This window comes from Archocentrus centrarchus, chromosome 8 (assembly GCF_007364275.1).
Source record: "Archocentrus centrarchus isolate MPI-CPG fArcCen1 chromosome 8, fArcCen1, whole genome shotgun sequence".
Classification (NCBI taxonomy): domain Eukaryota; kingdom Metazoa; phylum Chordata; class Actinopteri; order Cichliformes; family Cichlidae; genus Archocentrus; species Archocentrus centrarchus.
This window is the reverse complement of record NC_044353.1, coordinates 712,070-725,706: the sequence shown is the minus strand read 5'-3', so window position 1 is coordinate 725,706 and position 13,637 is coordinate 712,070. Positions and strand designations below refer to the sequence as shown.

The window sequence follows — 13,637 nt, the reverse complement described above, 5'->3', positions numbered from 1 at the left end:
GACCTGTGCAGGGTCTACCCCACCCACTCCCACTGCCTCGCCCAGAGTGGATAAGCAGAAGAAAGTGGACTCTGATGTTAATTCTGCTGCTTTTCTAATAGAGTCTGTTATTAATACATTGTTCTGCAACTTGCTTTTTGTAACTCGTGTCTTCACCCTGGTGTGAAAGAGGAAGTGGTTTATGCTGAGCAGGTTGACACACAGAGGGGCGAGCGGGCAGGAGCGCCCACTCTGACTCGTATGTGGAGACCGAAATTGGAGCAGTCCTGACGACGCTTGTTTGTGGTGCCGAGGCTCCACACGCTGCTGCGGAGTGAGCTGTCGCCTGCAGGGAGGATCTCTGGGAGCGCCTCTGCAGCACACATGAAAGTTGAAGCTGCGGGGAGAAGTTTCACAGAACCGCACAGGAGGAGGCTCCATCACAGCTCCAGCTCATCATTAAAACTGCTGCTGGTGGTGAGTTTTTACTTCTCTTCTTCTTGTGTTCTGCTTCCTGAGTTACTAAAATCAATAATCAATGTATTGATCAGCATTTCCCATCAGGTTTAAACTAGTGATGAGAAAATGAAGCTTTTGTGAAGCAATTGTTTCGAAAATGGATTCATTACTCGAAGCTTAAATTGCACCGCCCTCTCCTGAAGAAGTGCAGTGCTTTTAATTACACACACGCATGCACACGCACACCTCAGTGATCTGAAGCATCTTTGCATTATTTGAGGCACACACGTTATGGCCGAATATCATGATAAAAAAAATAGAAGAAAAAAGGCACTTTTGTGCAAAAGTTTTTAATTTGAGGCCACGAGCTTTCGGATTAATCTGATACGACAGCGTCCGTCATCACGTTGAAATGACGGGCAAGAGATTAGCAGCAGAGGTCGTCTTTAATTCATAACGCAGCAGTAACTGTTGGTCATAACAACGCTGAAACTCTGCGAGTATGAACCCGGCTGACTGTCTCGCTCCTTCACTCGTAACGAGAAGAAGTGATGTCACCGAATCACCTGAACCAGTCAGGTGATTCATTTCAAGAACGAAGCAGTTGCTGCCTCCGACGTCATGTCACATGATTGATTCTATGGCGTTGTAAGCCCAGGGTTTGAAGCACGTTTCAAAGCTTCAGTTTCACACTCTCATCACTAGTTGAAACTGATTTATGAAAAGCCGGTGTGTGTGTGTGTGTGTGTGTGTGTGTGTGTGTGTGTGTGTGTGTCACACTGGCACCTAGTGTGTAAAAACACTTTTCTAATGGACTGGACCTCCCAGATGACCTGGTTTAGTCCTCTATGCTCACTGATCCCTGGTTCTGGTTGGTTCTGCAGGTTTGTGCTGGTCTCCAGGTTCTGTCTGAAGTCTTTAGAACCTGAGTGTGGAATCATGAAGGATCAAAACTTAAACGCGGAAGTGATGAAGATCCTGGAAGACGCTCCGAGCGCCAGAAAGGCTCTGAGGGAAAACTGTGATAACCTGCTCAATGTGGCCGACTACTGCTGCAGCAACTACATACAGGTACTAATACTGCTGCAGCAACTACATACAGGTACTAATACTGCTGCAGCAACTACATACAGGTACTAATACTGCTGCAGCAACCACATACAGGTACTAATACTGCTGCAGCAACCACATACAGGTACTAATACTGCTGCAGCAACTACATACAGGTACTAATACTGCTGCAGCAACTACATACAGGTACTAATACTGCTGCAGCAACTACATACAGGTACTAATACTGCTGCAGCAACTACATACAGGAACACCAGTTTTTGCTGTAAGCTAGGCTAACAGTTTCCCACTTGCCTCTAGTCTTTTTGCTAAGCTAGGCTAACTATGTGTCTCCATCAGGCTGGTGAGGGCAGCATGAAGGCGTTGGAGGAAACTAAAAAGTTCACCACCCAATCACTGGCCAGCGTTGCCTACCAGATCAGCACTCTGGCCAGTAGTGTCCTGAATCTACTTGATGCTCAGACCAATCAGCTTCGCCACCTGGAGTCTTCCATCAATCTGATTGGTCAGGTAAGCCCCACCTAGTCCACACTGCTGATTGACAGTTCAAATTAGAGCCTGTTTAACTTTCAAAACTGGAGTCTAAGTATGATGTGAATGTCCTCTATAGTCTGAAGCTCCTGACCTCTGACCTCTCACAGTGCTTTCATGCTCACGCCAGCTGTGTTTAGTAAGCAGCTTGTTTCACATGGAAACTCTGTGGTGTGATGAGCAGGGGGCACTGCAGAGAAGGGGCGTGTCTGTTTCGAGCAGAGGCTTTGGTTTGATGTTTGCTGAATATAGTATCAGGCAGCGATCAGCGAGTGTTACAACAACATTTAGACTATAGGATAAATAAAATGTTAGAAAAATCCATCCATTTTCTTAGCTGCTTCCTGAGGTCAGGATCCGAGTGCGGCACAGTCAGCATGAATGATGGACGGATCTTCTAGAAGAAGAAGAAGAAAGAGCTTTATTTGTCACATACATTTACATGCAGTGAAATTCATTCTCTGCATTTAACCCATCACGCACATGGAGTATGTAGTACACACAGCACAGCATGGAGCAGGGGGCAGCCAAAGGGCGCCCGGGGAGCAACCTGGGGGGGTGGGCTTGCTCAGGGACCCACAGTGATGCCAGCCCGAGGATTTGAACCAGGGTCCTCTCAGTGACGAACCCTCTTCTTCTCCCCTAGGCCACCACTCCAGGCCTTACCTGACTAACGGTCTTACCTGATCTCTGGTCTCAGGGCAGACAGATTATTCATATTTAAACTTGATTGATGGGTGGGTGGGTGGATGAAATGAAGTGGGTGTCAGCAGTGAGATGTTTGAGGGCTTTTATTTTGAAACAAATCCAGGAAATGTTGAGTTCATGTAACAATGTAGTAACATGAACAGAGCAGGTGGGTCACCTGGCATTAACATTACAGGCTCACTGGATGGAAATAATCAGGGACATATGATCAAAGGTCAGAGGTCACCACAGTTTTTTGTGATGCAGGTAAACCTGAAGTGTTCACTGATGCCCATGATTTCTGTCCGACCTGCTCTCACTCTGGTCCTATAACCTCCTGACCTTTGTCCTCAGACCGTGGAGATGCACAAAGAGAAGGTTTCCCGGAGGGAGATCGGCGCGTTCACTGCGGTGAGACGAGTCACGCGGAGCCACAAGATCCTCCCTCCCACCAACACTCAGCCCCGCCCACCATACAGCCGCAAGCCAATCAACTACCAGCAGCTGGACAGCTTGGGCCATGGCATGAAGGTAACACACACACACACACAGAAGCAGAGGTTAACAGTGTCCTGACTGACAGGGCAGAACACATTTGGACAGATGACAGGCTGGATTCCAGCTTCATGCTAAACCAGCAGAGAAGATGTTTGCTTTCGGGTGGACTCCTGTTGGCCTCACAGTTCTTCTATGAAAGTAAACTAACCCTGAAGCTGCTGCATGGAAGGAGATGAAGAGGAACCAAAGTGACAAAGCTGCCAGTGCACACAGGACAAGAGGCCGTGCAGCTCTGAGGACAAATGTCTGCAGAGTGACGGCTGTGGGATCACACAAACAGCAGACTTTCAAACACAAATACCAGCAAAGGGAAAGTCTGCAGAGGCACACAGATGGAAACTGTGCAGCAGCTCGATGGCGTTCAGGAGAGACGAACAAAAGCAGAAGTGAAGCTTTGCTCCGTCTGCTGCATTTCAGATGCTAACAGGAAGTGTCTGAACCACAGAAGCAGAAATGACTCTGCAGTAAAACTTCCTCCTGCAAATGTCCATGAGCTGATTCAGCTGCTGATTCCTCTACACGAGCATTTCCACCTCCTTACAGCTGCAGGTCTCCACCTGCAGACTGCTGGTTTCACTGACTTTAGCAGGAGGATCAATTCTCCGCTGCTGAGTTCAGATTGTTTTGGAGGTTCCATTTAGGAAAAGATGAGTCTTATAGCACAAACACAGAAAACCAGCTTCACATCACACATTAAAGTGCTGAGCGTCAGTTTTCTGCAGTTTGATTCAGTTTCACCGTGTCCAGCGGCAGACACAGGTGATGCTCTTAAACACAAACAAACATGAACCTGTCCTGTGTCACTTTGTTTCTCACTCCTCACATCCAGCAGCTGGTGAAGCTACAGGCTACGTTCTTAAATGTTCTTGATTATTCTGACACATTACATGCTGCCTGTTGTACAGGTCATCCAGACCCTGTATCACAGTTCTGTTTGTATCACTGTGATTTGTGATGCTTTCTTGGCCTTCCTCAGCCTGAGGAGACCAGCATATTTATGCAGCCACGATGGGTGAACTAATAACTGAGATCATAACTGCTGATTGAGCTGCTGCCGGTCTCAGTGGAACTCTCTGACTCTTGGAAAAGATTTTTAATGTGGGAAGTAAATAAGAGTTTCACTTGCACACTTCCTGCCTCCTGTCACTTTGCATGTACTCAGACGCTAAAGTACTGCAGTTCTGCTCAGCTTATTAAGAAGAAGAAGCAGTTTCCTTTCCTCACACGTTAGCCACACACAGCAACCCACGCACACACACATTTGTTCTGCAGTCTTTGTGAGGACCCACATCACCCAGCACCTTCTCAGGCCCCTAACCATAAATCCACAAATGTCTCCATTCACCCCCCCCTTCCCCAAAACGTCCTCACCGTGCAGCGATGTCCCCTCCACCCCAGTCCTCACATAGATAGCTGCACTGACACACACGCACACACACACACTCTGGGAGCCCGGCGGTCTTTGTTGACCGTGGGAAAATGTTCAGAGAGACTAATTAGAGCTGCAGAGGCCTGAGAGACTCCATTGATGCTCACACTGGTCTCTGTGTGTCCCCCCTCCCTGCAGGTCTCTGGGAAACAGTCGGACAAAACCGGAACGATCCGCAAACACGGCGCCTCCGTCAGGTTCACTTTAGTTCTACTGTGTTTCTATTCACAGCTCCTTCTGCTTTCACATCAGCCTGTAACACAGGAAGTCCGCCTGTGCTTTCATGTGTGTGTCTTTCAGGTCCAACAAAGCTCCAGAGGCTGTCCAGTGCCCGGTGGTGCCCCCTGCTGGCAGGTAATAATCAGACACCTTTAATTCTCTAGCTTCAGGGTCATGAACAGAACCTTCAGTCAGAATTCAGGGCTTCACCTCCTCCTGCTGTTGGAGGTTAAAGAAAATCTTGTACTGTAGCTCATTATGGAGCCACTGACAGGAATTAAAAGTTTAATGATTAACTTTCATAGAAACATGCAACAAGTTTCATGCTTCTCAGTTCCAGCTTTGGGAAACCTGTAGCACCACCCACCATCCCCACCATAGCGCAGGCACCACCTGAGGCTGACATCATCACCACACTGCTGGACAATGCCCCGCCCCCTCCTCCTGCACCAAATGAGGTGCCAGCTCCAGACAGTGAAGCCACCTTGGCCCTGCCTCCTCCACCTCCTCTTCCTGTTGCCTCAGGAGATATGTTGGGTGCACCCCCTCCTCCTCCTCCACCTCCACTGTTTTTGGATACTAAGGCTAGCCACAGCACTCCACCCCCAGCTCCACTCCCAGCTCCACCCCCAGCTCCACCCCTCAGCCTTGAAACAGGTAAAGACAAAAAGAAAAACGTTTCTGATGATGGCCATGATGACAGTAATTTAACTTGGATGAGTTAAACCTGGTTTAATAGCTACATCTGGATTAGTTAACCCTGGATTGCTTTAACTTGGAGTACTTAATCCTGGATGGCATAATCCTGGATTAGATGAGCATGGATTATTCACAGTTAATTGAACACAGATTATGTAAAAACCATTAAAGCTCATTCTTGAATAGCTAAATCCAGATTATTTAAACCTGCATAAATGTATATTAGCTTGACTAAGAGTGGTTAAAACTAGATTCCTTTAACTGTTAATGGGACGTTTGGATCAGTTAAACCTGGATAAACATTCCTGTGTCTCTAAATCATCTGTGTTAACTTGGAAATAATAATCATAGTAATACTGGATCGATGTGGTTTAGTTAAACCTGGTTTTGTTCTACTTCTAAAATACCTCAGAGTAAACTATGTGACATCATTATGACATCACACGTCCTCTCTGTCCCTAGTGGTAGAAGAGAACAGCTTTCCCTCTCCCTCCCCGCCTCCTCCCCTTCCTCTGTCTGAAGATGACGGCTTTCCTCCGTTGCCCAGTGACGGATCAGACCTGCTGGCTCCACCTCCTCCACCTGACCAGGAAGTAGATGGTACCATATTTTGTTTTACTATTGAACTGTGTTTGTTTGATTTGGAAAGAGGCTGCTCCAATCTACCTTTAAAAATCATCATACAATTAACCCAAATTTGGGCCTAATGAAGTCTGATTTATGCATTTATTGGGACATTATTGGTACTGTAAATATTACTGAACCACACAGCGCATTAATGTTATTGATACAAACAGACTGATGGATTGATTTTTTTTTTTTAGCTGTTCATTGAAATATAAACTCAACATTTTACATATTCTGGTTGATTTCATGTAAACAAGTTTCTAATGTGAGACACCAGCAGTGGCAGAAGGTGGTGCTACAGAGCTCCTGTCTGCAAAAGAGCTTTAATTTAATGCTCATGAGGCAGAAATACAACTTACAGTTCAGCAGCTGGTGACACAATAATGTCACAATAACATCAACGACAGACTTCAGCAAACAAAGAACCAAAGTCCAGTTTATTATAGTTCAGTTTAAGGTGGTCTGGCTTTTAATAAAATCTAGAAGATGAATGAAACATGCTTTGTCGGCTATCAGCTTGACATCAGCTTGGAACGTCGGGCAAACTTCCTCCATAAGTTTAATCCACGAGTCACTGAGAAGCCCTGAGGTTCTCTGAAAGGTCAACTTCCTGTGTGATGTTAAAGACAACAAGAAGCTGCATCTGATAATTCAGAATCAGCAACCAAACTCAAAAAGTGTGCAATTTAAGTCTGCATTTCTTCTTCTGTGGTGCTTTTCTTCTGCCTCCTGGTGCTGTTTTTCTCTAGTCTTCTTCTGTGGTGCTTTTGCAGTGACCCTCCCATTCAGGAGGAGTCGCCGCCGTTGCTCACCCCCCACCACTCGCTCTCTCTCGCTGAGGGTCCGCTCAGGCCCTGCCTCCCGCTGCCGCTACACTCGCTCTCTGTTCCTGCCTACCGTCCAATCACGTAAGCAGAGTCGGGAACGTTCAGGCCAATGAGACGTTTTGGACTTTGAGTGGGTTATGAGGTCCTTGAAAGGGTTTTTGAAGTGATGTCAGGGGTCATGGATGTTCCTTAAGAATGTTCCAGGAATTCAAGGCCTTTATTTATTCGCTGCTCATCTGACTCCAAACTTTATTAGGAATCTATTGCTGAGAGTCCGTCCTGATCATAGACAGAGTGAAACATGGATGTAGCTGAAGTGCCTTACATCGGCATCCTTTTTAATGACCATCAGGGGGCGACACCTGCAGCTGTAAAAAGACTTCAGGTCCTGTGGAAATCTCTCTGACCTCTAAACACTTCCTGCTGAGTTTACATGCTCAGTCACTACTTCCTGAACCCAGTGTTTAAAGGTCGGTTACCGATCAGGTGAGTGTGCAGTTTCACACTCAGACCCCGCCCCCTCCCATCACAAAAATGCTCAACACTTCACTAACTGATGGGTGGCATCCATCTTTCATGCTGTCTGTGGTCAGAGATGGTCTCTGAATGCAGATGACCACTCCTTCTTGTGCGCAGCTGCTGACTCACCTTCTCTCCGTCTGCCTGTCAGTCATGATCCCTCCACCTCCCTCCTACCCTCCACCCTGCGCTCCGCCTCACCCTCCCTCCTCATCCTCCTCGTTCTTCTCCTCCTCTTCGTCTCGGCTGTGCTTACCTGCTCGTCTTGAACACCTGGGTAAGAAAATAAACGCTGCTGCTAGTACACAGTGCTCGTAGAACTCTTAAAGGTAGTACTTTTATATTACAGTATTAATACACACTGAATTTGAACCCTTTCTCCTTAAACCTGATTGGTCACTCACATGAGCTATCTACTCATAGATCTGGAGATCCCAGCCCCACCTCCTCCACTCCTATTGGATGATGAGACGCGATTTGATGACATACCGCCCCTCCCACCGCCGGTGGACTATGACACCAGCGCCCCCCCAGATTACCTAGAGAAAGGTACCACTGTTCCTACAGTTGATGTAGATGTTGCTGGTAGAATGGGGTGTTGGACATCACTGTGATGACATCACTATGATGACATCATTCCCGTGGCTTGTCTAACTGCAGTTCCTCTGTGTATCCAGTGAGGGCGCTGTACAGCTATGAGGCCGTGAAGCCTGACGAGCTTTCCTTCACTGAGGGTGACATCATCTACCTGACTCAGCGCCATGACGACGGATGGTTTGAGGGCATCCTCAACGGCAAACAGGGCTTCTTCCCCGAGAACTATGTCGAATCATGTGGCTAGCTGAAGCCCCGCCCCCCTGCAGTGATAAATGGTCAAACTGTAGCTTCCACTGAATGATTGTTAATGTAGGTTAACTTATTGCACACCTGGAAGCAGGTAGATGTCTCTCTTCTGAGCTTCTGATTGGTTTCCTGATAACTGATGAATAATGAAAATAAAGGTGATTTTCTGAATGCAACGGCTGTGTCTCTCCCTACAGTGTGTCCTCCGGCCCTTAGAGGGTGCTGTCTCCTGTCTCTATGACTTCCTGTTTGTTTCTCAGGTGCTTTACTATTTTAGCATTCTGAATCAGTCTAATTTCATTTGCTTTAAGAAGATTTTTGATTGGTCTCATTTTTCAGATGGAGGGATCACATGATGGCAGCTCAGTCTGTATAGGAGCTTCACACACACACAGATACCTGCTGATCTGTAACATCCAATCAAAATCCCAGAATTTCACTCAGCCTTGGACGGTCTGTTAGTGCAATGAAGCGCACAGCCATATCATTGGTCAGATAATTGCAGTTTCTGTATCAGGCTGTAAACATGGGAGTCTGTGGGGACTGCCTCACTGCTGCCTTTGCTGGATTGCAGAGGAACTGCAGCTTGAAGGTGCTTCAGCCTGGAGGTTGGTGGCTGATTCAGGTCAGCCTGTATGATGTGTGTTTCATGCACACTGCATCTGATCTGACACCTGTGAGACACGAGCATGGGGCGTGCACTCTGATACAGAAACACCACCTGCACCCACGTCACCGGGCAGAGTGGGAGCAGCTGCATGTGTGACTTTGGACATCAGCTTCATGTTAGTGGGAAAAACAGGCTGTCTGTGGAGATAAATTTGTCTCATTATTATTCATTCAAACAAAGAAGTAAGAAATAAATTGTGGTCAAATCTTTCATAATTGTAATGAAATATTATTTTTGTAATGGAATATTTTATTTTGGAAAAAAAAAAGTTTTGTCTATAAAACAATTTTTTTTTCAAATGACTCATTTTTTTCTCATGAAGAGAAAAAGTTACTGGCAAAACATAAACTTTTATTTTATCAGAAATCTTTGGTTACGATTCTCAAACTTTTTGTTTTGATGCTCCCTGTTTTTGGTTGAACTCCGAACTTGGCCCAGAACTGCAGGGCTTGCCGCTGCGCTTCAGTTAAAGGACATCAACAGTATAAAAGAAAGGAGGTGATGTAATGATAAGTGTTAACTAAGGTGTCACCAGCAGGTGTCAGTGTTGTACGAGAGCCCACGTAGGAGGTGTGGAGAAGAAGACAAAGAGTTAAGATGGCAGTTCATGTTACATGTCAAGTCTGAGTCTTTTAATAAATGGCTAGCTGAAGCTAGCCCAATGTTCTTCAAGCTCTTTTATTATAAATAAGACAAGAACATTACATGGTACCAGGAGTGGGGTCGAGTAAAGGAAGCAACACAACAAGATGGATGCAGTAAAACCGCCGGGTCCGCTGAAGCTGACTGGAAATGTGGATGCAAGTTGGAGAGCTTTCAAACAGCATTTGCAGCTGTACATGGCGGCAGTCGGAATAGATCGACGAGCAGAGGAAAGAAAAATCGCCGTGCTCCTCACCGTTGCCGGCCCAGAAGCGATAGAAGTCTTCAACACTTTTGTGTTTGCTGAACCTGCCGACAAAGACAAGTTTGACGAGGTCGTAAAGAAGTTTGATGAACACTGCCTGACAAAAAAAAATGAAACATGTGAAAGATACGTGTTTCGCTCACGCCTACAGCAACAGGGTGAGTCATTTGATAATTTTCTCACAGACCTCAAGATTAAAGCTCAGTCATGTAACTTTGGCGATCTGAAAGACTCCATGATAAGAGATCAAATAGTTTTTGGGACTAATGAAAAGAAGCTCCGAGAGAGATTATTGAGGGAGTCAGACCTCACATTGGCCGAGGCTGTTAAAATATGTCAAGCCGCTGAGTTAGCACGATGCCAGATGCAGACATTTCAAGGCCCTGTGCTAGGAGAAAAGCACCAACAAAATGGCGTAGTGAACGCTGTGGCGCCAAAAAGGACGCAGCGGAGCAAGTTTAATGACAGTGCCGACAGGAATAAAATGAATAATAAAGGGATGTTCGCTTGCAAGCGATGTGGTGAAAAACATGAAGCTAGAAGGTGTCCTGCCTTTGGTAAACGGTGCATGAAGTGCAAGGGACTGAATCACTTCACCAAAATGTGTTTCTCAAAGGGGAAGGAACAAAGCGTGCATACAGTCCAGGAAGACATTGATGACAGTGATAACTTGAGTGAAACCTTTTTCATAAAGACGGTGTCACATGGTGAAAATGTGACTGTGCAGTCCTTAGCTGATGTAAACCAAATGGTTAATGTAGCAGCTAATGATAAATGGACTGTTCCTTTGCTAGTTAATGGGACGGTGGTGACATTCAAAATTGATACTGGAGCCAAAGCTAACTTGATTAGTGAAACGGATTTCCAGACATTGAAAGAGAAGCCTAAAAGGTTTGCAGAAAAAATCGCTCCTTTGAAAGCTTATAATAATCAGCCGATTCAAACAAAAGGGGGATGTAAACTAAAGGTGACAGCTAAAGGCAAACAGCACAACCTGCTGTTCACCATTGTGCCTGCTGGACATGAATCGCTGCTAGGAGACAAAGCATCAGAAGACTTAGGTCTGGTTAAAAGGATTTACCAGATAAACACAGACAGCCTGGAGATAGCTGAACAAAATAAAAGTGGTACACCGCAGCACTGTGAAGGGACTTCTGCTATAGTGGAAAAGTTTACCTCTGTGTTTCAAGGACATGGAACATTGCCCCAAACTTACAAAATTCAGCTGAAAGAAAATGCCAAGCCTGTAGTGCATGCTCCAAGGAGAGTACCAGCGCCACTTAGACCAGCTTTAAAAAAAGAACTGGAAAGAATGATGCAAATGGGTGTCATTGAGCGTGTGGAAGAGCCTACAGACTGGGTCAACTCTATCACATGTGTCAAAAAAAATACAGGTGACATTAGAGTGTGCCTTGACCCTAAAGATCTCAATGAAAACATCAAAAGAGAACATTATCAGATTCCAAAACGAGAAGAAATCATGAGTGAGATGGCTGGAGCTAAGTTCTTCAGTAAACTTGATGCCTCACATGGATTCTGGCAACTGAGACTGGACCCAGAAAGCAGCAAATATACCACCTTTAACACACCATTTGGGCGTTACTGTTTTCTGAGGCTTCCATTTGGCATCAAATCTGCTCCAGAGATCTTTCACAGAGCTATGGAATCTGTAATTGAGGGTCTTGAAGGTACCAGAGTCTACATTGATGACTTGGTCGTTTGGGGAACAACAAGGCAGCAGCATGATGAAAGGTTGAAAAAACTCTTGGGGAGGGTCAAAAAGAATGGACTCAAACTGAACAGGGACAAATGCCTTTTTGGGGTCACGCAAATGACCTTTTTGGGTGACAAGATCACAAGTGCAGGGGTGGAACCTGATCAGTCAAAAGTGCAAGCTGTACTTGACATGCCAGCCCCTACTGATAAGAAAGGTGTACTGCGAGCCATGGGAATGATTAATTTCCTAGGTAAGTTCATTCCTAACCTAGCTGTCAAGACTACATGCCTTAGAGAGTTGCTACGTCACGACACGGTGTTTGAATGGACAAGGCGACATGAGGACGAATGGCAGAGATTAAAGCAGACTGTTGCTGTTGAGCCAGTGCTCACGTTCTTTGATCCAACAAGGCCAATGAAAATTTCCACTGATGCCTCAAAAGATGGCTTAGGAGCTGTCTTGCTACAGATGCAAGAGGACAGTTGGCAGCCGGTAGCGTATGCATCAAGGTCAATGACAGAGACTGAACAACGTTATGCTCAGATTGAAAAAGAGACTTTGGGCTTAGTGTTTGGTTGTGGAAAATTTCACAGTTATGTCTATGGCTTACCAACGTTTGCAGTAGAAACTGACCACAAACTGCTCATAGCAATCAGAAAAAAGAACCTCAATGACATGTCACCCAGGATTCAACGCCTGATGATGTTTCTACAAAGGTATGACTTTGAACTGATTTATACACCAGGCAAATACATTGTTCTGGCGGATGCACTGTCACGAGCACCAGCTCCAAGTGATGACACACAGTGTAGCCCTGTGTCTGTTGATGTTGAAATGCACATAAACATGGTGACTGCTTCTCTCCCGGCATCAGATGTAATGCTACAGCAAATTGCGCAGGAGACGGCGAAAGACCCGCAACTGCAAAAGGTAATTCACCTGAGCCAGAATGGATGGTCACGAGGTGTTTGTCCGGGTTGGTATCCTGTGCGTGCAGATTTGTGTGTGGCTAATGGTCTGCTTCTGAGACAAAACAGGATTCTCATTCCACAGTCTATGCGTCGAGACATGCTACAACGCATTCATGAGGGACACTTAGGAGTGGAGAAATGCAAAAGGAGAGCGCGAGAAGCTGTGTACTGGCCAGGAATCAACAGAGATATAGAGGAGATGGTTCAAAAGTGTGAAACATGTCTTAAACATCGGTACAAGCAACAGAAAGAGCCGATGCTGATTGCAGATCTTCCCACTGCACCATGGCAAAAAGTAGGTACTGATTTGTTTCATCTACATGGAAAGGACCATCTTCTAGTGGTTGACTACTACTCTAATTATCCTGAAGTAGCGCAGCTTTCCAGTACATCAGCACAGTCTGTCATCACACACATGAAAAGTTTTTTCTCAAGACATGGGATTCCCCATTGTGTGGTGAGTGACAATGGTCCACAATTTGACTGCAGTGAGTTTCGTGATTTTGCAGTTCAGTACGGATTTGAACATGTCACCTCTAGCCCTTTGTATCAGCAGGCTAATGGACAGGCAGAGAAAGGGGTCCAGGTTGTGAAACGATTGTTTAAAAAAGCGAGAGAATGTAATGCTGACCCTTACCTGGCTTTATTGAGTTACAGAGCCACTGCCCTGGAATGTGGAGCATCTCCTGCTGAGTTGCTCATGGGTCGCAAACTGCGCACCACACTTCCTCACATGCCAAGGAAGGATGGCTACAGGAGTGACAACAAGTGGGCTGACAAAAGAATGAAGCTCCAGCAAAGACAGAAGAGGAACTATGATAAAACAGCAAGGAATCTGGTGCCTCTGCAGGAAAAGGATGTTGTGAGGATTGATGGTCCTGAGCTGTGGGACAGAAAAGCAACTGTACTGCAAGAGGTAGGACC

General features: G+C 45.9%; 1 protein-coding gene across 2 annotated transcripts; it reads left to right on the top strand.

Moving 5' to 3' along the window:
• The first annotated feature begins 319 nt into the window (after window positions 1-319).
• On the top strand, window positions 320-8,685 carry abi3a (ABI family, member 3a). 2 transcript variants are annotated; one of them, XM_030734913.1, is made up of 12 exons: window positions 320-456; window positions 1,323-1,509; window positions 1,849-2,019; window positions 3,082-3,258; window positions 4,853-4,911; window positions 5,015-5,068; window positions 5,268-5,590; window positions 6,095-6,232; window positions 7,033-7,167; window positions 7,757-7,882; window positions 8,029-8,154; window positions 8,283-8,685. In XM_030734913.1, exons 2-12 carry the CDS (start codon window positions 1,378-1,380, stop codon window positions 8,444-8,446), a joined length of 1,605 nt encoding a protein of 534 aa, XP_030590773.1. In that variant the 5' UTR covers window positions 320-456; window positions 1,323-1,377; the 3' UTR covers window positions 8,447-8,685. The 2 variants fall into 2 exon arrangements, with proteins under 2 accessions (XP_030590773.1, XP_030590775.1); XM_030734915.1 differs by lacking the exons at window positions 7,033-7,167; window positions 7,757-7,882 and having other exon boundaries at window positions 321-456; window positions 8,283-8,681.
• Window positions 8,686-13,637: the final 4,952 nt, after the last annotated feature.

Excerpts from the sequence above, each read along its gene's own strand:
- abi3a (XM_030734913.1), top strand. The coding sequence starts at position 1,378 with ATGAAGGATCAAAACTTAAACGCGGAAGTGATGAAGATCCTGGAAGAC. Across the intron at positions 5,069-5,267 it reads GTGGTGCCCCCTGCTGGCAG|TTCCAGCTTTGGGAAACCTG; the intron begins GTAATAATCAGA and ends CATGCTTCTCAG. Across the intron at positions 5,591-6,094 it reads ACCCCTCAGCCTTGAAACAG|TGGTAGAAGAGAACAGCTTT; the intron begins GTAAAGACAAAA and ends CTCTGTCCCTAG.